The sequence below is a fragment of the Entelurus aequoreus genome, linkage group LG02 (genome assembly GCF_033978785.1).
Source record: "Entelurus aequoreus isolate RoL-2023_Sb linkage group LG02, RoL_Eaeq_v1.1, whole genome shotgun sequence".
In the NCBI taxonomy this organism is placed as follows: domain Eukaryota; kingdom Metazoa; phylum Chordata; class Actinopteri; order Syngnathiformes; family Syngnathidae; genus Entelurus; species Entelurus aequoreus.
Window position 1 is genome coordinate 12,036,252 of NC_084732.1, and position 22,571 is coordinate 12,058,822.

The 22,571-nt window shown below is 36.8% G+C and overlaps 1 protein-coding gene across 1 annotated transcript; it reads right to left on the minus strand.

The window, feature by feature from the left end:
• Positions 1-6,876: 6,876 nt before the first annotated feature.
• Positions 6,877-19,067, minus strand: LOC133630279 (gastrula zinc finger protein XlCGF64.1-like). Its single transcript, XM_062021779.1, has 2 exons — positions 18,790-19,067; positions 6,877-8,026 (listed from the first exon to the last, which is right to left on the minus strand). Exons 1-2 carry the CDS (start codon positions 18,983-18,985, stop codon positions 7,071-7,073), a joined length of 1,152 nt encoding a protein of 383 aa, XP_061877763.1. The 5' UTR covers positions 18,986-19,067; the 3' UTR covers positions 6,877-7,070.
• Positions 19,068-22,571: the final 3,504 nt, after the last annotated feature.

Here is a 22,571-nt window from a genome sequence, read left to right on the forward strand (position 1 = left end):
TCTTTGCGTCGGAGATAGCCCGGGAAGCTTCAAAGTGCACCTGTGTTACAAATTTTAATTATTTACTGAACTTGTGTGAGCCTATATATATATATATATATATATATATATATATATATATATATATATATATATATATATATATATATATATATATATTTTTTTTTTGTAATTATTATTATTATTATTTTTTTATTATTTTAATTTTTATTTTTTTTTTATTTTTATTTTTTGTAATTATTATTATTATTATTATTATTATTATTATTATTATTATTATTATTATTATTATTATTATTATATATATATTTTTTTAAATTCTATTTTAGTTAATTTATTGAGTTTACAACCCCCTGGCACTGTTTTGTACTGTTTTTGTACTTATTGTGATTATTATTATTTCTCGATTCTTTGTAAATGTTGCAGTTTATAAATAAAGGTTTATAAAATAAAATATAAAAATAAAAATAAAATAAAATAAAAATAATTTAAAAAAATAAAAAAATAAAAAAATAAAACAATAAAAAATAAAAAATAAAACAATTAAATTAAAAATTAAAAATTAAAAATTAAAAATTAAAAATTAAAAATTAAAAAATTAAAAATTAAAAAATTAAAAATTAAAAATTGAAAATTAAAAATTAAAAATTAAAAATTAAAAATTAAAATAATAATAAATAAAATACTAAATAAATAAAAATAAAATAAAAAGTTCAAATTTGAATGACAATAAAGGAAGTCTAAGTCTCTCTAAAGACTAAAACAGGACGACAAAGTGCTGTTAACCCAAGTAAATAAACTCTTAACAAACCAAAAAAAAAAAAAAAAAAATTCAAATTTGAATGACAATAAAGGAAGTCCTGCGATGAGGTGGCGACTTGTCCAGGGTGTACCCCGCCTACCGCCCGAATGCAGCTGAGATAGGCTCCAGTGACCCCCTGCGACCCCAAAAGGGACAAAGCGGTAGAAAAATGGATGGATGGAATAAAGGAAGTCTAAGTCTCCCTAAAGACTTAAACAGGACGACAAAGTGCTGTTAATGTGACTCAACCCAAGTAAATAAACTATTAACATACCAAAACAGAAAACAAAAAAAGCTTCAAAGTGCACAGAGATAACATTAAATAACATAATAAACAATCACGTCGCCTTTGTAGCGCCCATACTTGTTTTTTTGTGTCTACTTTGGCGTTATGACGGTTGCCAAACAGCTTAGGAATGCAACACTGCCATCTTGTGACGGCTTTGCGCTTGTACACATTACTACAAAAAAACTCTCTTCCGCTGCATTAATTATTTAGGATCGAGTTGAACATGTTTCTTTTTACGATAGGAGACAAATAGCTAAATAAAAAACCAAATAGCCAGCGAACTCGACAGACACTCACTGCTGTCACAACAATCTGGCAGACATTTATTTTTATTTTCATCCATTCTGCGTGTTTGTTGCCAGATGGGAAATTACAAAATGTATCGTACCAAAAGATGAAAATGGTCTTATTTTGAGGAACATTGTAATCATTTGATATAAATAGTGGAATTCATAAACTCTGTTTTACCATGTAATAATGTCAAATCTGCCACAATAGCGCCCCCACCTGGAAATAAAGAGACATGAGGCTGAGTGCAGCAGGGTGTATCCTGTTTGGGTTTGATCATATCCATCCAGCCATCCATTTTCTACCATTATATCAACAATTATTGTGCGTTATGGGATTTGGGGAATTTTTTGATCGTATATGAAATGATAAATTATCATAATTATCGTACGTCTGGCAACGCTGATACTGCAAGTTGAAGGACGCTTAAAAGCTTCTGAGGGATTTTTTGGTAATTCCAGTATATTTTACGTCGCAGCAATAAAACGACGTATAATCCCTGTACATTGTGCTAATCCCTAAACCAAATGTAAATATAACAATGATTTTCTCCAAATAAATTCATGTGTGGAGTAAAATACAATTTCTCTCTTGTGGTGAATTATATAGCGTGTGCCATTTTCTTATAGGATTGTGAAGTAGCATGTATTTGTATTTGGTCACAGAATCCTTTAGAGGATTATCCTATCAAAGATAATATGCCCTTAGATTGCTTCGGATGCAGAAGTCCATCACAGCTTGTCCAGAGAGGGGGGTGGGGGAGGGGGGGCTTTTTCACTCAGGACACTGAGGAATTTAAGGGATAGCAGCAGTTGGATTTTAGGAGGAAGTGTAAACACAATAACGACATCTGGTAGGAAGCCCTCACAAGTAGGAGTAGAGGATAAGGGTTCGCAGGTCACCCGACTCAAACCGATCACAGGAAATAGGCTGAGTGGCCAAGCAACAAACTGGGTGTTGTCCAGACTGACCGGCCCCAAGGCTAGAACAACAAAGAGTAACTGTCTTTGTGTAAAAGGTATTTAAAGGCCTACTGAAAGCCACTACTAGCGACCACGCAGTCTGATAGTTTATATATCAATGATGAAATCTTAACATTGCAACACATGCCAATACGGCCGGGTTAACTTATAAAGTGACATTTTAAACTTCCTGCTAAACTTCCGCTTGAAAAGGTCTATGTATGATGACGTATGCGCGTGACGTCAATGGTTGAAACAGAAGTATTGGGACACATTGTATCCAATACAAAAAGCTTGGTTTTCATCTCAAAATTCCACAGTATTCTGGACATCTGTGTTGGTGAATCTTTTGCAATTTGTTTAATGAACAATGAAGACTGCAAAGAAGAAAGTTGTAGGTGGGATCGGTGTATTAGCGGCTCGCTGCAGCAACACAACCAGGAAGACTTTGACTTGGATAGCAGACGCGCTAGCCAACGCTAGCCGCCGACCGCACGAATGATCGGGTGAAGTCCTTCGTCCTTCCGTCGATCGCTGTAACGCAGGTGAGCACGGGTGTTGATGAGCAGATGAGGGCTGGCTGCCGTAGGTGGAGCGCTAATGTTTTTATCATATCTCTGTGAGGTCCCGTTGCTAAGTTAGCTTCAATGGCGTCGTTAGCAACAGCATTGTTAAGCTTCGCCAAGCTAGGAATTATTAACCGTGTATTTACATGTCCATGGTTTAATAGTATTGTTGATCTTCTGTCTATCCTTCCAGTCAGGGGTTTATTTATTTTGTTTCTATCTGCAGTTAAGCACGATGCTATCACGTTAGCTCAGTAGCTAAAGAGCTTCGCCGATGTATTGTCGTGGAGATAAAAGTCACTGTGAATGTCCATTTCGCGTTCTCGACTCTTATTTTCAAGAGGATATAGCATCCGAGGTGGTTTAAAATACAAATCCGTGATCCACAATAGAAAAAGGAGAAAGTGTGGAATCCAATCAGCCCTTGTACCTAAGTTACGGTCAGAGCGAAAAAAGATACGTCCTGCACTGCACTCTAGTCCTTCACTCTCACTTTCTTCATCCACGAATCTTTCATCCTCGCTCAAATTAATGGGGTAATCGTCGCTTTCTCAGTCAGAATCTCTCGCTGCTGGTGTAAACAATGGGGAAATGTGAGGAGTCCTTCCTCCGGTGACGTCACGCTACTTCCGGTACAGGCAAGGCTTTTTTTTTATCAGCGACCAAAAGTTGCGACCTTTATCGTCGATGTTCTCTACTAAATTCTTTCAGCAAAAATATGGCAATATCGCGAAATGATCAAGTATGACACATAGAATGGATCTGCTATTCCCGTTTAAATAAAAACAAATCATTTCAGTAGGCCATTAAGGACAGTTGTCCAAGAAGACAGCAGAAGAGAGATCCTGCCCATACTCTTTCTCCTGGAGCTGCAGTTCCAGTCGGAGGCTCGCTGAAACAAATAAAGCTTTTTGTTCGGCGATTCCTCGTTGGCATCTTCTTGGCTCATCACTCTTCACACGACCATCAAATATGCAACTCTCTCGTGAACAAATTGAATGTCAAATGAAAAATTAAATTGCAATTATTTTATACGTCTCAAGAATTGTTTATCATCATTAAGTTTGAATACAAAATGCCTGAGCCCGATCTGAGCCTTATCAATCTCAGGCTTTTTTTTTTTTTTGCTAAGACAATTAAGGTTTTTTAAATGTGTTACCTGTAATTGATGAATATAGAATATTAAATAATCAAATATATTGTGATGATATTCAATTGAATTGTTTAGGCTGAAATGTCATCCAAATCCGGAATGACTGAATTACAAAGTAAAATAAACCTTGATTCAGCAAAGTCCAAGTTCCAGTTGAAAGGCGGTTAGTCACAGAAGATGTCTTCTACGAGACGTAAAGGTGGTCTCTATTGTTTGTGTCATCTTGTCCTCGGACCTCGATTCCCTCATCCCAGACATCCTTCATGGGTCTGCAGAATTCTGCACTGCCTCAAGCAGTTGATGTCGCAGCTGACACTTGTCCATGAAACAGTTTTGGATCCACTACAAAGAGGAGCTACGTACTTACATACCAGGTCAAAAGGGGCAGAAGTCCTCAAAGAACTGAACCATAGACAACTTAGTTCGGATGGTTGATGCTTCACTTCTTCCAGAGCTTAGTGGCCAATCAGCAGAGTTGTTAGGACCATCCCAGGTCAACACAGGCAAGTCCCTGACATCATGGCCAAAAGGTGACGTCTTCACAAGACCAGTTGGACAAGTTATTAATCCATCCATTTTATTGCGCTTATCCAGGGTCAGGTCGGGGGAGAAGCAGCCTATAAGAGACTTCCCTCTACCTGAGTACTTTGTCCAGCTCCGCTTGAGGGATCCCGAGGCATTCCCAGGCTAGCTGGGAGACATGGTCTCTCCAACGGGTCCTGGGTCTTCCCCGTGGCCTCCTACAGGTCGGACATGCCCTGAATATCTCCACAGGGAGGCGTCTGGGGGAAATCCTGAACAGATGCCCGAACAACCTCATCTGGCTCCTCTGGATGTGGAGGAGCAGTGACTTTACTCTGAACTCGTCCCGGATGACAGATCTTCCCACCCTATCTTTAAGGGAGAGCTTCGCCACCGGACGGAGGAAACTCATTTTGGACGTTTGTTTCAGTGGTCTTGTCCTTTCGGTCAAAACCCAGAGTTCATGACCATAGTTGATAGGAACGTAGATTGACTGGTAAATTGAGAGCTTTGCCTTCCGGCTCAGCTCCTTCTTCACCACAACGGACAAATACAGGGTCTGCATCACTGCAGACGCCGCAATGATCCACCTGTCAATCTCACCATCCACTCTTCCCTCACTCGTGAACAAGACTCCGAGGTACTTGAACTCCTCCACATGGGGCAGGATCTCACCCCCAACCAGTATATGACACACCACCCTTTATCCGGAAGAGAACCATGGACTTGAACTCTAAAGTGATCCTTCTCATCCCAGTCGCTTCACACTAAATTGTGAACCGGTCCAGTGAGAGCTGAAGATCACGGCCAGATGAAGTCAGCGGGACCACGTTAGGTGCAAAAAGGTGAGACTCAACCCTTCAGCCGCCAAACCGGATCCCCTCAACGCTCTAATTCCGTCTAGAAATGATGTCCATAAAAGTTATGAACAGAAGTGACAGTCATGGTGAAGTCCAACCCTCACTGGAAACGTGTCCGACTTACTGCGGACCAATGCGGACCAAGGTCTGACACGATCATACGGGGAAAGGACTGCAAAATCAGGTGCTCCGATACCCCACATTCCAGGGAATCGTAATAGAACTGTCCGAGGAACACGCGTGCTGACAAGGACCAAAGGGCGGGAGCACATTACACCAGTTTTAAAGTTGCTGCATTGGCTCCCACGTCCACTTCAGGGTCATTTTTAAAGTTCTATTAATAGTTTTTAGTTTAGTTGAGTCTTTATATGAAGGGACAATGCACAGAAACATTAAACTCAAAGACAGATATGTTCTGCAACAGATTATAGCTAAATAGCTACTTTCCATCTGCAGTCCCTGGCTACCTCAATTAAAGAGATGCAAAAATCATGCAATACAATGATAACAATAACATGATACTATAGCATGTAATCAGATTAAGAAAAGTCATAAAATGTTGTTTCATTGACACATACTTTTAAAAGTCGTATTGGCCTAGCACCTTCTTATCTAGCATATCAACACTTGCATCATCATGTTTATACTATTTGTAGATGGTCTTAATTTTAAGTTATTCTCTAGTGTGGACGCCTCAAAGGTGGCGTTTTTTTTCTCAAAACCTCAGTGCCATGTTTTGTTTTTGCTTTGTTATTGTTAGAGCCATTTACTCTTTCTGTCCGTCAAATTGATGACGTCACTAAAGGGGTTGGCTCAAGGCCAAGTGCCAGTCTATTTAGGGAGGGGCTGGGACCTTGCTCGGGTGTTGCTGAGTAGAGGCGCAACAGTTTTTGATTGTGTCAGGCTAATATTTGTTTGCTCCTGTTTATTTTCCCATTTTGTTACAAAGTGAGTTTGATTTACGTGACTATATGTTAATAAATATTTGTGCTAAACATGGATTCAATTCTGGACATCAATTATTAGCCAGCTGCACACGTCTGAACTAGCTTCAGTTATATTCGGCAACCAGTAGCGGTAATAGTTTAGGACTTTACCACCAGAATTATTATCAATAGTTTTTTTTTTGTAAAGCTCTTTGTGTTTGCCACTTGCCTGTGTATGAAAAGTGCTACAAAAATAAAGTTTGATTTGAAATGCTTTCTCCAAGTCCACACAACACATGTAGACTGGTTGGGTGAACTCTCATGCACCCTCAAGGACTCTAGAGCTGGTCCACAGTTCCAAGACCAGGACGAAAATCACATGTCTCCTTCTGCATCCAAGTAGGATTCCAGTAGTTGCACAAATGAACACGTCAACACCCACCGTTAAAGTTGCCCGGTGTTTTCTGACTGGAACCCCAGAATGATAAACATTTCCATACATCAGTTTCAAAGTTTAATAGTCAAATTTCTGCATTCACATAATCTAGGAAATAAGCTAGATGAAGACTTTTTCCACAACATATCATAGCAGACCATCGTTAGCAAACAAACATCCCCCAGTTTCAAGCATGCAACACAGCCTTTCCACCAGAGTGAACGCTGAACGTACCTTCAGGGATCAATAACATCAACAAAAGTAAACTAAACACTCTGAGTGGTGTGTGTTTTTATGTGTTTCCTCAAGGACGAGCGGTCGCGAAAACTTGTGTTGCACATTGTGCAGGAAAATGGCTTTTCGTCAGTGTGTCTCCTAACATGATTACTCAGTGCCGAACGATCACGGAAATATGTGTGGCAGACCGAGCAAGGAAACGGTTTCTCGCCAGTGTGTGTTCTTTTGTGCGCTATCAAATATTCGTTTTGAGAAAACCTCTTGTTGCACACGGAGCAGGCGTACGGTTTTTCCCCCGTGTGCGCTCGCGTGTGTCTCATCCACGTTGACCGGTGAGTGAAACTTTTACCGCACATCGCGCAGGAAAAAGGTTTCTCCCCAGTGTGTGTCCTCGTGTGTATTATCAAAGATGCCTTCCGAGAGAACGTCTGGTGACAAACCGAGCACGCGAATGGTTTCTCTCCAGTGTGCGTTCTCGTGTGTCTTATCAGGTGCCCTTTTATGGAGAATGTTTTACCGCAATCTGAACACATGAAAGGTTTCTCCGCAGTGTGACATCTCATGTGTCTTTTCAGGTTTCTCTTCTTGCCAAATGTTTTGTCACAGAAAGAACATTGAAAGCGAGCGTTGTCAGCGTGACACGTCCGACCAGCTTTGGAGTCTTCATCGTCAGTGTCAGCAGATGTGTGCTCACTCTCTGACAGTGGAGCTAAGTCTGCTTGTGATCCTCCACCATCACCTTCTCTTGTCAGGTGTTGACTTGAGCTGCTGCTTGGAGCCTCACTTTCACCTCTGACCTCATCATATTCACTCTTCACGATGACACCAATCACTGGGATCTCCTCCAGTCCTTCAAGATGCTCTCCATCCTGACTGATGCTGTAGTCACCCTCTTCTTCTTTAACGTGGGGGGGCTGTGCTTCCTCCTGCTCCCTCCCGGAGCTCCACTCCTGCTGCTCAGGAGGAAGATGTTCTTCACTGACGTCTGCAGGACACAAGAAGACACACTTTGAATGTGATCCACCATTTTTTATGTGATTGGTGGAGAATGATGACGTGTGGCTGCAAGTGTAGAAAAGACAAAAATGTGTTAATTGGAGAGATGCGGAGTTGGAACCGAGCGTTGGTGTTTTGACGTGTGAAAGTCTCGATAGCAGATAAAAAAGCATCAGACTGTGTCAGGGTTGAGCAGGAGGGGAAAGACATCAAGTGGGGACTTGGTGGCCCAGGAAATGGCTGGTTGCCATGACAGCGGCTGCAGATATCTTTGTGGGTTGCAGAGGGAGAAAAGAAGCATTGTGGATCGCACCAACAATGTGGTCTTCCAGCCAGGATAACAGCAACGTAGACTGGGGGGACTATTGATCCAGGCTGGGATAGGGCCGGGCGATACGGACGAAAAAGTATATCTCGATATATTTTTACTAGAGATGTCCGATAATATCGGACTGCCGATGCTTTAAAATGTAATATCGGAAATGATCTGTATCAGTTTCAAAAAGTAAAATGTATGACTTTTTATAACGCCGCTGTGTACACGGACGTAGGGAGAAGTACAGAGCGTCAGGCCCAGTCACATAATATCTACGGCTTTTCACACACACAAGTGAATGCAAGGCATACTTGGTCAACAGCCATACAGGTCACACTGAGGGTAGCTGTATAAACAAGTTTAACACTGTTACAAATATGCGCCACACTGTGAACCCACACCAAACAAGAATGACAAACACATTTCGGGAGAACATCCGCACCGTAACACAACATAAACACAACAGTACAAATACCCAGAACCCCTTGCAGCACTAACTCTTCCAGGACACTACAATATACACCCCCCCGCTATACCCTAACCCCGCCCACCTCAACCTCCTCATGCTCTCTCAGGGAGAGCATGTCCCAAATTCCAAGCTGCTGTTTTGAGGCATGTTAAAAAAAATAATGCACTTTGTGACTTCAATAATAAATATGGCAGTGCCATGTTGGCATTTTTTTCCATAACTTGAGTTGATTTATTTTGGAAAACCTTTTTACATTGTTTAATGCATCCAGCAGGGCATCACAACAAAATTAGGCATAATAATGTGGTCATTCCACGACTGTATATATCGGTATCAGTTGATATCGGAATCGGTAATTAAGACTTGGACAATATCGGAATATCGGATATCAGCAAAAAAGCTATTATCGGACATCTCTAATTTTTACTTAAACTCGATATTTGATATACATGTGGATATATTTTCCGGTGAAAGTATGCATATAAAGATATTCATTTTTGAGCGAGATTCAGTGAAATTGAAGGGAACGAAAACTGTACTGTAAACACTAACATTAACCTAGTCAGTCAAGATGGGTATTAACAGCACAGAAATGTTTAAATAGCACAGAATTACATAACATAAATTGTCAGGTTCAAACACTGATGACATCTATTAAACAAGACAAGAGGCAAAGAATTAAACAGAGACATAATTCAATTTGGACTCAATTGAGGAGACACGCCTGGACACACTGTACTCGTGTACAGACTCCAGCACGCTCTGCCAAAAGATTGGCTTTATTTGACTTTCTCCGACCACCTGACCACCGCTTCCACTTCCAGAGGGAAGTGGGTCGTAAACAGCGTTGCCTTTGGTTACAGAATAGTTCAAAAGAAGAGGTCGTAAAATAGTTCAAAAGGAGTTCCATAAAATAGTTCAAAGAGAGTTCGTAAAATACTTCAAAAAGAGGTCGTCTGGAAATTGGGCAGATCTTTCTGTTGATTACCATACATGAAAGAACACAAGAACACCTTCATCTTGAGTTTTACGAGCCTTACTCTTGGTAGGTTTCAAAGACAGCTTTTGTCTTCTTGCCTGGAACTCATTTTAACGCAAAGTTTTTTGTGATAACTTACAAACAATTATTCTAACATAAATAAAATAGAAACATATTATTTCTACATAAAATAAATAACATAGCTGTGCAAATAACACAAATTGTATAGAACTCAGATAAAAAAATACATTTGCAGACAGGCACTTATTAATTCCCAGTGGAGGATGTAATGGACTGTCACACACGTACGGTTCTGCTCAGCACCAAGTAAGTGACCTGACTTCATCATGCGGCTATCATCTTCCTCACTTCGTCATACCTTTTTGCCAGCATTTCTTCTGCCAAATATGCCCGGCTGGGCAACTGGAGAGCAGTTTTGATTTGGTCTTACATGGTAAACAAGTCAAATGAATGTTTTATCATACATTTGTCCAAATGTGGCCAAGTAGACACATTGTGGGTTTCCTGGACGTGGTCTACATGGCTAAAAGAAACATCTAAAGAAGAGAATCCCTCTGCCATCTTCCACTAGTTTTTTTAAATATTTAATCGCCCGCTTGAAAATGTCCTCTTCTCTTCTCTGTCTGTTGTGATTTCACTTCCTGTTTCCATGACCCGCCCTATCTTGCCTCTGATCGGCCTGTCCCTAATGTTTTACCCTAATCTCAACCAATGGTGACTCATCCTAGTAAACAAGCAACCAATCATGGATGTTCTTTTACGTGCAAGCAGGTCTTGGAAGGAGAAAGGGGAGGGGTTTAGTTAGGGATGATGTTGGAAACCGGTTCTCCCGGTTGTTCGATAAGAAAAGAACCGATTCCATGGACTCAAATCCCTTTTTGAGAACCGGTTCCCGTTATCGAGGCCGCTATAGTAAAGAAAAAGAGTTTGTTCTTTATTCGAATCCCTGGGAACGATTCCCGTCCCACAGGAAATGCCCTGTGGGACATCACAGGAAATGACATAGCTCAGTCATTAGGCGGCAGATACAGAAAGCAGCAACAATAATGGACCGGAATAAACGCCTCAAAGCATGGCTTCATTTTACAAAAAAATATGACCAGGAAACGGCTATCTGCAATTATTGCCAGGCTTCACTCTCATGTACACTACCGTTCAAAAGTTTGGTGTCACATGTAAATGTGGTTATTTTTGAAGGAAAAGCACTGTACTTTTCAATGAAGATAACTTTAAACTAGTTTTAACTTTACAGAAATACACTCTATACATTGCTAATGTGCTAAATGACTATTCTAGCTGCAAATGTCTGCTTTTTGGTGCAATATCTACATAGGTGTATAGAGGCCCATTTCCAGCAACTATCACTCCAGTGTTCTAACGGTACAATGTGTTTGCTCATTGGCTCAGAAGGCTAATTGATGATTAGAAAACCCTTGTGCAATCATGTTCACACATCTGAAAACACTTTAGCTCGTTACAGAAGCTACAAAACTGACCTTCCTTTGAGCAGATTGACTTTCTGGAGCATCACATTTGTGGGGTCAATTAAACGCTCAAAATGGCCAAAAAAAGAGAACTTTCATCTGAAACTCGACAGTCTATTCTTGTTCTTAGAAATGAAGGCTCAAACACAAAATTGTTTGGGTGACCCCAAACTTTTGAACGGTAGTGTAAGTGGGGAAGTACAACAAGCAAGTTGAAACATGTTCAGGCCGCACATAACCTGAACACATGGAGAAGCAGGGACAGAGATGATGAAGCACGCCCCCCTTCCTGTGCTTCAACCTGCAGCCCCAGTTTCAGTGATAGTGGCGGTGAGTAACTAACGTTAACTGTTGCCGGTTAATTTCCATATTTGCTCATTTGTAACCTTTAGGCTAAAATAAGGTTACCTCTTCTGTCAACCAGGACTGCAGAATTGTTGACTGATGACTGTGGTGTTCTTAGTGTCATAGTGTGTGTAGTTAGTATGTTCCAATAGCAGCAGAAGTGCACTTTTTGGAGAGCTGTATTATTTTCAGTTTTTCGCCCAAGGGAATGATTTTATTTAACACTATTTTATTATTTATACACCTATAGTGATCACAGAGGCAGGTTGTTTTTGTGTTACTGTATATATTTGTTTTTCTGAAAAGTCCGACTTAATATACTTTGGGTAACAACAGTCAATATTTATTTATTTTATTTTTTTAGGGGGGTAACAACAGTCAATATTTATTTTTATTTTATTTTTTTCTTATAAAATAAAAGTGAGCTTTGTTAAACCAAATATTGTGTGTTTTTTTCCATATACAACAACCTATCTGGATTCGATAAGAGAATTCATAAGGAATCGGTTCGATAAGAGGATTCTATAATGGGCTCAAACTCGATAATTTCTTATCAAACATCATCCCTAGGTTTAGTAGTCCATGAGAGGGAGAACAAAGAACACAACAAATAAGCTGTGTTTGGTCATTTTAAGGTGAAATAAATGATATCCATATTACCATGTTTTCTTCATTCATATCGTGTTTAAAATATATCCATATATCTTACAAACTCCATGTATCGGCCAGCCCTAGGCCTCCTTCCACATTTTGCTTTGACTCAACTCCTCAGATGTACTGAGAACTAGGGGGGACCCGATCGCATATTGATATTGGTCAGATGTGCTTGGATGTCAAATGTGTGATATCATGTGCGATACAAGCAGCCCTGCAGCGTGTTTACTTGTGTGTGATATCAATAATATTAAATAATAATGGATTCGATTATATATCGCACTTTTCTATTATTAGATACTCAAAGCGCTCACAGAGAAGTGGGAAGCCATCATTCATTCACACCTGGTGGTGGTAAGCTACATTTGTAGCCACAGCTGCCCTGGGGTAGACTGACGGAAGCGAGGCTGCCAGTTTGCGCCTACGACCCCTCCGACCACCACCTATCATTCATTCATCATTCATTCACCATTGTATCATGCGCGATACAAGCAGTCCTGCAGCGTGTTTACTTGTGTGTGATGTCATGTGCGATACAAACAGTCCTGCAAGGTATATATATATATATATATATATATATATATATATATATATATATATATATATATATATATATATATATTAGGGCTGCAACTAAAGATTAATTTGATAATCGATTAATCTGTCGAATATTACTTCGATTAATCGATTAATAATCGGCTAAAAGAGACAAACTACATTTCTATCCTTTCCAGTATTTTATTGGAAAAAAAACAGCATACTGGCACCATACTTATTTTGATTATTGTTTCTCAGCTGTTTGTACATGTTGCAGTTTATAAATAAAGGTTTATTTAAAAATTTTTTTAAAACAATTATAAAAAGCTTTTACGCATGCGCATAGCATAGATCCAACGAATCGATGACTAAATTAATCGGCAACTATTTTTATAATCGATTTTAATCGATTTAATCGATTAGTTGTTGCAGCCCTAATATATATATATATATATATATATATATATATATATATATATATATATTAAGGCTGCAGCTAACGATTATTTTTCTATCGATTAATCTATAGATTATTTTTTCGATTAATCGGTTAATCTATAGATTATTTTTTCGATTAATCTATAGATTATTTTTCCTTTTACCGATTAATTTTTTTATTCAAAATGAAGATGAAAAAATAAATGTAGGCCCGTTTTTTCAAAAGGCATGGCTTTTATTTACAAAAAAAAAGAAGTATGGCCACTCAGTCAACATTGACAACAACATGACTAAATATTCTGTAACAATGTAAACAAAATTAAAAGTAGCTTATTTGCTTTTTAATGTGCAAATATAAAAGTCAACATCCAGTGCAAATCTTAATATTCTGCAATAGTATAAGCATTTCAAAAGTAAAAGTATTGCTTATTTTGCTTTAAAATGTGCAAAAATAAAGATAAACATCCAATACAAAAAAGTGCAAAACGAAATATTCTGTAACAACAGTGTAAACATTTCAACAAAAGTGAAAGTATTGCTTATTTGCTAAAATGTGCAAAAATAAAGATAAACATCCAATACAAAAAAGTGCCAATCTAAATACTCTGGAGCACTGTAAACATTAAGTATTGCTTTTAAAATGTGCAAAATAAACATCCAGTCCAACACAGTACACAATAACCAATTCTACTCATTCCAGTGAGTGACTAACAGTTGTAATGAAGAAAGGTTAGCATGTGTACATGTTTGGTTCTTTTCTTGTTTACAATATTCCCAGCAGCTGAAAATAGGCGCTCAGAAGGGGTCGATGTGGCTGGAACGAGAGGTAATTAGCCTTCACCTCAAGCCAGGACTGCGAGTGAGCTGAGCTGCAGTTTATATTTCTAGAAGGTCAACGGGCTCATAGTGATGTTACTAGTAGTTGACTGGGAGGTGTTTATTATCATTTGGGGAGAGTCCGCTGCCTGATGCTCACCTGCTAAACACCTATCTGCTCCACGCTGAAGCGCTGACTACATGCGCTCTGAATACACACTGCTGATTGGCTGATAATGGTTCGTGTGTACCAATCAGATGGTTGTGTGGGTGGGACAATGCTGCGTGTGTACCAATCAGATGGTTGTGTGGGTGGGACAATGCTGCGTGTGTACCAATCAGATGGTTGTGTGGGTGGGACAATGCTGCGTGTGTACCAATCAGATGGTTGTGTGGGTGGGACAATGCTGCGTGTGTACCAATCAGATGGTTGTGTGGGTGGGACAATGCTGCGTGCTGAGACAGACGCAGAGGAGCGAAGCACCTTGTTAAGACTTTAGCAGCTAAAGTTAGCTTTAGCTTAGAAACTCGTTCGGTACACCCCCGTGCCGAACCGAAAGCCCCATACCGAAACGGTTAAATACAAAACACGTACCGTTACACCCCTAGCAGATACAAATGACACAGTCATGTTTTTGTGTAATGATGACAACGTATGCTCGCGCGGACGATTGACTAGTTGATGGTTTTCTTTTCAAATGTTCGTTCATAGCCGTTGTGCTGCTATGATAGGCCATTTCTGCTCGACACAGTGTGCATAAAACAACATTATTAGGCCGTTTATTGAAATACTCCCACACTTTTGACGACTTTTGGCATGCTTTTCCCCCCTCGCTCGCACCGCTCGCATCGTCTGCTTTGATCGTCTGCTTTGCGGTCCGCCATGACGGTAGTGTGACGTAAATATGCGACGCGTCGACGCACAAAAACGGCGTCGACGTATTTACGTAACCAATGACGTCGACTACGTCGACGCGTCGTTTCAGCCTTAATATATATATATATATATATATATATATATATATATATATATATATATATATATATATATATATATACATATATATATATATATATATATATATATATATATATATATATATATATATATATACATATATATACATATATATATATATATATATATATATATATATATATATATACATATATATACATATATATATATATATATATATATATATATATATATATATATATATATATATATATATATATATATATATATATATATATATATATATATATGCGCATAGCATAGATCCAACGAATCGATGACTAAATTAATCGGCAACTATTTTTATAATCGATTTTAATCGATTAGTTGTTGCAGCCCTAATATATATATATATATATATATATATATATATATATATATATATATATATATATATATATATATATATATATATATATACATATATATATATATATATATATATATATATATATATATATATATATATATATATATATATATATATATATATATACATATATATTGGTACTTTATTGAGTTTACAAGACCCTGGCGCTGTTTTGTACTGTTTTTGTACTTATTTAGATTATTATTATTTCTCAATTGTTTGGGAATGTTGCAATTTATAAATAAAGGTTTATAAAATTCAAATAAATAAATAAAGAAAGAAAATTTAAAAAAAAGAGAAGCACTTTTTAGAAGATGTAACTGAATCAACAGCGCCTCTTCTGGTTGCAGCTAGGTATTGCACCCACATTTTGCCATAAATTTACCTCACCATACAAACACGTTCAGTCAGTGGTGTTGACGTTACAAAGCAGCAATGTTATCAATAAGTAGTTTGCTTTTCCAAACTACAAGGACAAGGCAGCGCTGGTACTAACATGATTGTTAGGTTCAAGTAAATGGAATGAGCTAAATGCTAGCACGAAACATTAGCATGCTAAAGTTAGAGCAGGGGTCACCAACCTTTTTGAAAGCAAGAGCTACTTCTTTGGTACTGTTTAATGCGAAGGGCTACCAGTTTGATAAACACTTCAATAAATTGCCAGAAATAGCCAATTTGCTCAATTTACCTTTAACTCTGTTATTATTAATAATTAATGATATTTACACTTAATTGAACGGTTTAAAAGAGGAAAAAACACGAAAAAAATGACAATTCAATTTTGAAACATAGTTTATCTTCAATTTCGACTCTTTAAAATTCAAAATTCAACCGAAAAAAAGAAGAGAAAAACTAGCTAATTTGAATCTTTTTGAAAAAATTAAAAAAATAATTTATGGAACATCATTAGTAATTTTTCCTGATTAAGATTGATTATAGATTTTTGATGACATGTTTTAAATAGGTTAAAATCCAATCTACACTTTGTTAGAATATATAACAAATTGGACCAAGCTATATTTCTAACAAAGACAAATCATTATTTCTTCAAGATTTTCCAGAACAAAATTTTTAAAAGAAATTCAAAAGACTTTGAAATAAGATTTAAATTTGATTCTACAGAATTTCTAGATTTGCCAGAATATTTTTTTTGAATTTTAATCATAATAAGTTTGAAGAAATATTTCACAAATATTCTTCGTCGAAAAATTAGAAGCTAAAATGAAGAATTAAATTAAAATGTATTTATTATTCTTTACAATAAAAAGAATTAATTTACTTGAACATTGATTTAAATTGTCAGGAAAGAAGAGGAAGGAATTTAAAAGGTAAAAAGGTATATGTGTTTAAAAATCCTAAAATCATTTTTAAGGTTGTATTTTTTCTCTAAAATTGTCTTTCAGAAAGTTATAAGAAGCAAAGTAAAAAAATTAATGTATTTATTTAAACAAGTGAAGACCAAGTCTTTAAAATATTTTTTTGGATTTTGAAATTCTATTTGAGTTTTGTCTCTCTTAGAATTAAAAATGTCGGGCAAAGGGAGACCAGCTTGCTAGTAAATAAATAAAATTAAAAAAATAGAGGCAGTTCACTGGTAAGTGCTGCTATTTGAGCTATTTTTAGAACAGGCCAGCGGGCTACTCATCTGGTCCTTACGGGCTACCTGGTGCCCGCGGGCACCGCGTTGGTGACCCCTGCGTTAGAGTGATAACACTGGAAAGGTGCTAAGATGGCAGCAAGTATCAAAAGTAAGGCTGTCAAGAAAAAAATAAATAAAATTCAACAACATTAATCACATTTTGGAATTTGGATTAATCCTGGTTAGTCACAGGTGATTACTCGCTTGCATCATTCACATTTACAACATTCGAATACAAATGTAATTTTATGGGTGAGGGCCGACATCCGGGCAACTGAGCTACATACGGGTTCTTCGAGCCATAGCAACCAGACTGGCGTTGAAAACAAACCGTTGCCATTACTCTTTAACCTGTCGACCTACGCTGGTTAAACCCGTCATTCTGCCTCCAAAATGCAGAAAAACGGTGTTGTTTTTGGTTGTGCTAACCACAACTGGAAACAGGGAAAACAAAGGTTGTATTTTGTTCTGCCAAAGCGTGATAAAAGCCCACAGAGACGAGACAAATGGCTCGCAGCTTTACACTGGGAAAACCAGGACGGTTCTCACTGGAGTCCCCCAAAGTCCCGGGTCGTGTGTTCGGATCACTTCGTTTCTGGTAAATATAAGGAACAAAAATCCACCTTCTTAACCACAACTTGGCTATACGTCCGTGCTAATGTTGTACTTGTTGAATTTGTACCTTATAACGTTCGACAGCTGAAGTTGTTGTTGTACAAAAATAACATGCGGTATATACTATATAGTCTATAGCCTAGCTAGCTATTTTGGAAAACCGGTTTCGTTTAAATTTGCACTTAACAGTTGGGTTTTTAAAAAGTGAATTAGTGAAGTGAAGTGAATTACATTTATATAGCGCTTTTTCTCAAGTGACTCAAAGCGCTTTACATAGTGAAACCCAATATCTAAGTTACATTCAAACCAGTGTGGGTGGCACTGGGAGCAGGTGGGTAAAGTGTCTTGCCCAAGGACACAACGGCAGTGACTAGGATGGCGGAAGCGGGGATCGAACCTGCAACCCTCAAGTTGCTGGCACGGCCGCTCTACCAACCGAGCTATACCGCCACCAAAAAAAACCCCAATAAACCCTATAATTTTCATGTTGCCATTCAATACATGTAGCCCTCAAATCTCTCAATATTTTATACACTAACACTTGATCTTGTTGTTGACAACTTCCGCGTCTCTTTCTTAGTAGCGCGCAGGCTAAGCTAACTAGCAAGCTAAGCTAAGCCTGAGAAGCTTTAAAGTTCACTGAGACGAGTCTGACGCCAATAATACATTTTCGTTTTTTCACACGATATGCGAATAAGTAAAAATGCGTAAATGAAGGATTTAACGCCGACTTCCAAGCCACAACGCTCGTTAAATGCTTTTTCTGTCAATGCTGTGTTCGCTGTGAGCTGCTTTGTTTTCAACCAATTCCCGGTTGCTAGGGGATTGGTAGGCGGAAGTGACGTAGGTCCGCCCTCACCCATTGTCAGAATATCATCTAGGAAAGCGTTAGTTCTTAAAATATGGGCAACGATTTTTTATCTTATGGATACACTGAAAATAGTTTTTCAAAAATAAGACGGATAGCAATTGTGATCGTAAGATGTCAAAAAAACATATAGCTTGTTATGAATATTGGGGATGAAAATGACAAAAGAAGAAGCAAACCAACCTGCTGCGTGTAGTTCTTCTCCATGTTTGTTGAAAAGAGCGTCCAGTAGTTGACGTTGTCGCTCGTTCTCCTCTTTTGTTCTAGAAAGTTCCTCCTCGTATTCTGCTATCGTTCTTTCTAACACTACAAATATTTCTTCCACAGCAGCAGTTAGTCGCTGCTTCACCAACACTCTTAGCATTTCTACTTTGCACATTTTCACACTTTACACGCACACTTAGCGACGTGTCGATCACTTCCGCTTTGTCTCTTTCTGAGCAGCTAGCGAGCTAAGCTTCACGGACAGGAAACAGGAAACAGGAAACAAGAAAACAGGAAACGGGAATAATTCAAGTGTTTTCTGAAAAGTGGACTTTGGTGAAAGAAAGAAAGAAAGAAAAAAGTTAGCATTCGAAGAATGCTAACTTTTTTCTTTCTTTTTTTTAAGAAGAAGAATAATTTTATTTTGAAATATTAAAAAATCAAGCTGAAAAAAAAAATTCAGTGTCGAAAAACAATAGCTACATCCAAAACATCGTTTAATTTGTATTCTATTCGACAAAAAAATAAATATTGACTTCCGGTTCTCGTGTCAGAAATCTGTTTTTGGTCAGATTTCCGACACGAGAACCCAGAGAACGCTAACGCAAAATCACTGGCCTGGACGATGACGTCATTGTGTTTGTGTCACCCGGATGTGCAAAGAGAAGCTACGGCGACTTCAGTTGGACAAATAACATGAGTCACTTTCTCTTCCATCATTCGCGTAATTCATTGTCTCCATCCATCCATTTAATACCGCTTGTTCATTGTCTCGTAACTTCATTCCTAAACATTGCAAGCTGTCGAGCAGTGACTTCAACTGTGTACTCCGGTCATGATTAAGGCTTTAAAAATATAAACAATATATGATTTAAGCGTGAAAACAATCCACTCCATCCCATTTAAACATTTTTATTCTTGACATCTGGCTTCTATATTTGCCTCTGTACTTTTCTAACTCCGCACTGATGCAGGTAAATAAACTGCAGTCTAAATGGACTATTTCCACATGAAACCCGGAAATGCCACTAACTCACGTGATCGCATTTCAAAATAGTCAATGCAGATGATGTACATGCATGTCTTCTAAGAATGCATAACCGCGCGTGTGTGTGTGTGTGTGTGTGTGTGTGTGCGCGTGTGCGTGCGTACGTACGTGCTTTTGTATATATATATATATATATATATATATATATATATATATATATATATATATATATATATATATATATATATATATATATATATATATATATATATATATATATATATATATATATATATATATATATATCAGTGGAGGCTCCTCCATAGAGGTGGAGGAGGCCTGGCCTCCCCAATAATTTGAGAGAAGAGAGAGATTTAAAAAAAACAATAAATATATTTATTTTATTTATTTATTTTAACAAAAAACATATTTTTTATTTTTTATATTCATATTATTTTAGTTTTGTTCATAAATCTAAATGTTCCCATGGCTAAAACCCAATATTGCAATTGTAAAGCAACAGGCCAGATTTCCCTATCAGTTTGTATTAAGGGAGGCCAGGCCTCCCCTAGGAAATTAGCTTCTCATAGAAGTCAATGTAATGCATGCTTTTTCATGCCAATATGTGATTGGCCAGATCACTGAAAATGGATGGGCAACGGAGGCCTGGCCTCACCATGCATTGTGTCCAGGGCTGAAAGATTGACATTTTGTTCGTCCAATCACATGCTACTGGTTCATTTGGAATCAATCCTTTCCTTTCCTAATCAACACAGAAGCCATTTTGAGAATTCGCCAGCCACTTCAGTCAAACAAACACTCGCCATAGTGGCTACGAGTGTCCTATCAACTTGTGCTTTTCAGGAAATTTAGAGAACACCCCTGGCTATCATCCGTGAAGTTTATAGCTCATATAGCCAAATACTGCTTAAAACGACCTCGGAAATCGGCGAGATTCTGGCGCAATTTGAGATCTTGGGCTGGAGATAGATATGCGTTAACGACGTTAACGCATATCTTTAATCTGGGGATGGATGGCTGAGTTGGACACGTTCTGGATCCACACGACCTGTGAGTATTCTCTTAATTATCAGGCAGGCTCATAGACTTACAGCAATGTAATTTCTTCAGGAAGGCACAAGGCTAAGCTCTGCACAATGAATTGCATCAGCAAGAACTTTCTGACTGTAGCTTACACTCCAAATAGTATGCCTTTGGCCAGCACAAAGACAGATAAGAGAACAGGGAACATTCCATCGCGAGTGAAGTGAGCAAGCGGAAAAAAATGGCCTCCTCAATTCTGGAAGTCACCAGCCTCCACTGATATATATATATATATATATATATATATATATATATATATATATATATATATATATATATATATATATATATATATATATATATATATATATATATATATTTATATTGTTACTCCCTCTGAGGTCTTAATCAAGGCTCAAGTTTTTATTTATATGGGTTTTGTAACAAAAATAAAGTTAACATATACTTGCATGAAATCACCAAAGGAAATACATTTTTAATCACATTATATGTAAATATGAACTTATATTTATACATTGTATTTATTTATTCTAACCAACTATGAAATTATATAACATATATACAATGTGCTTCTGTCAGCAGCTACATATACATATATATATATATATATATATATATATATATATATATATATATATATATATATATATATATATATATATGTATATATATATATATGTATATATATATATATATATATATATATATATATATATATACACATATATATACATATATGTATATATATATATATATATATGTATATATATATACATATATGTATATATATATATATATATATATATATATATATATATATATATATATATATATATATATATATATATATATACATACATATATATATACACACACACACACACATATACATATATATATATATATATATATATATATATATATGTATATATATATATATATATATATATATATATATATATATATATATATTTATGTATATATATATATATATATATATATATATATATATATATATATATATATATATATATATATATATATATATATATATATATATATATATATATATATATATATTAGGGATGTCCGATAATATCGGCCTGCCGATATTATCGGCCGATAAATACGTTAAAATGTAATATCGGAAATTATCGGTATCGTTTTTTTTAATTATCTGTATCGTTTTTTTTTTTTTTTTTAAATCAACATAAAACACACAAGATACACTTACAATTAGTGCACCAACTCAAAAAACCTCCCTCCTCCATTTCTTTCTGTTATTAATATTCTGCTTCCTACATTATATATCAATATATATCAATACAGTCTGCAAGGGATACAGTCCGTAAGCACACATGATTGTGCGTGCTGCTGCTCCACTAATAGTACTAACCTTTAACACTTCATTTTACTCATTTTCATTCATTACTAGTTTCTATGTAACTGTTTTTATATTGTTTTACTTTCTTTTTTATTCAAGAAAATGTTTTTAATTTAGTTATCTTATTTTATAATTTTTTTTTTAAAAGTACCTTATCTTCACCATACCTGCATGTCCAAATTAGGCATAATAATGTGTTAATTCCATGACTGCATATATCGGTTGATATCGGTATCGGTTGATATCGGTATCGGTAATTAAAGACTTGGACAATATCGGAATATCGGATATCGGCAAAAAGCCATTATCGGACATCCCTAATAT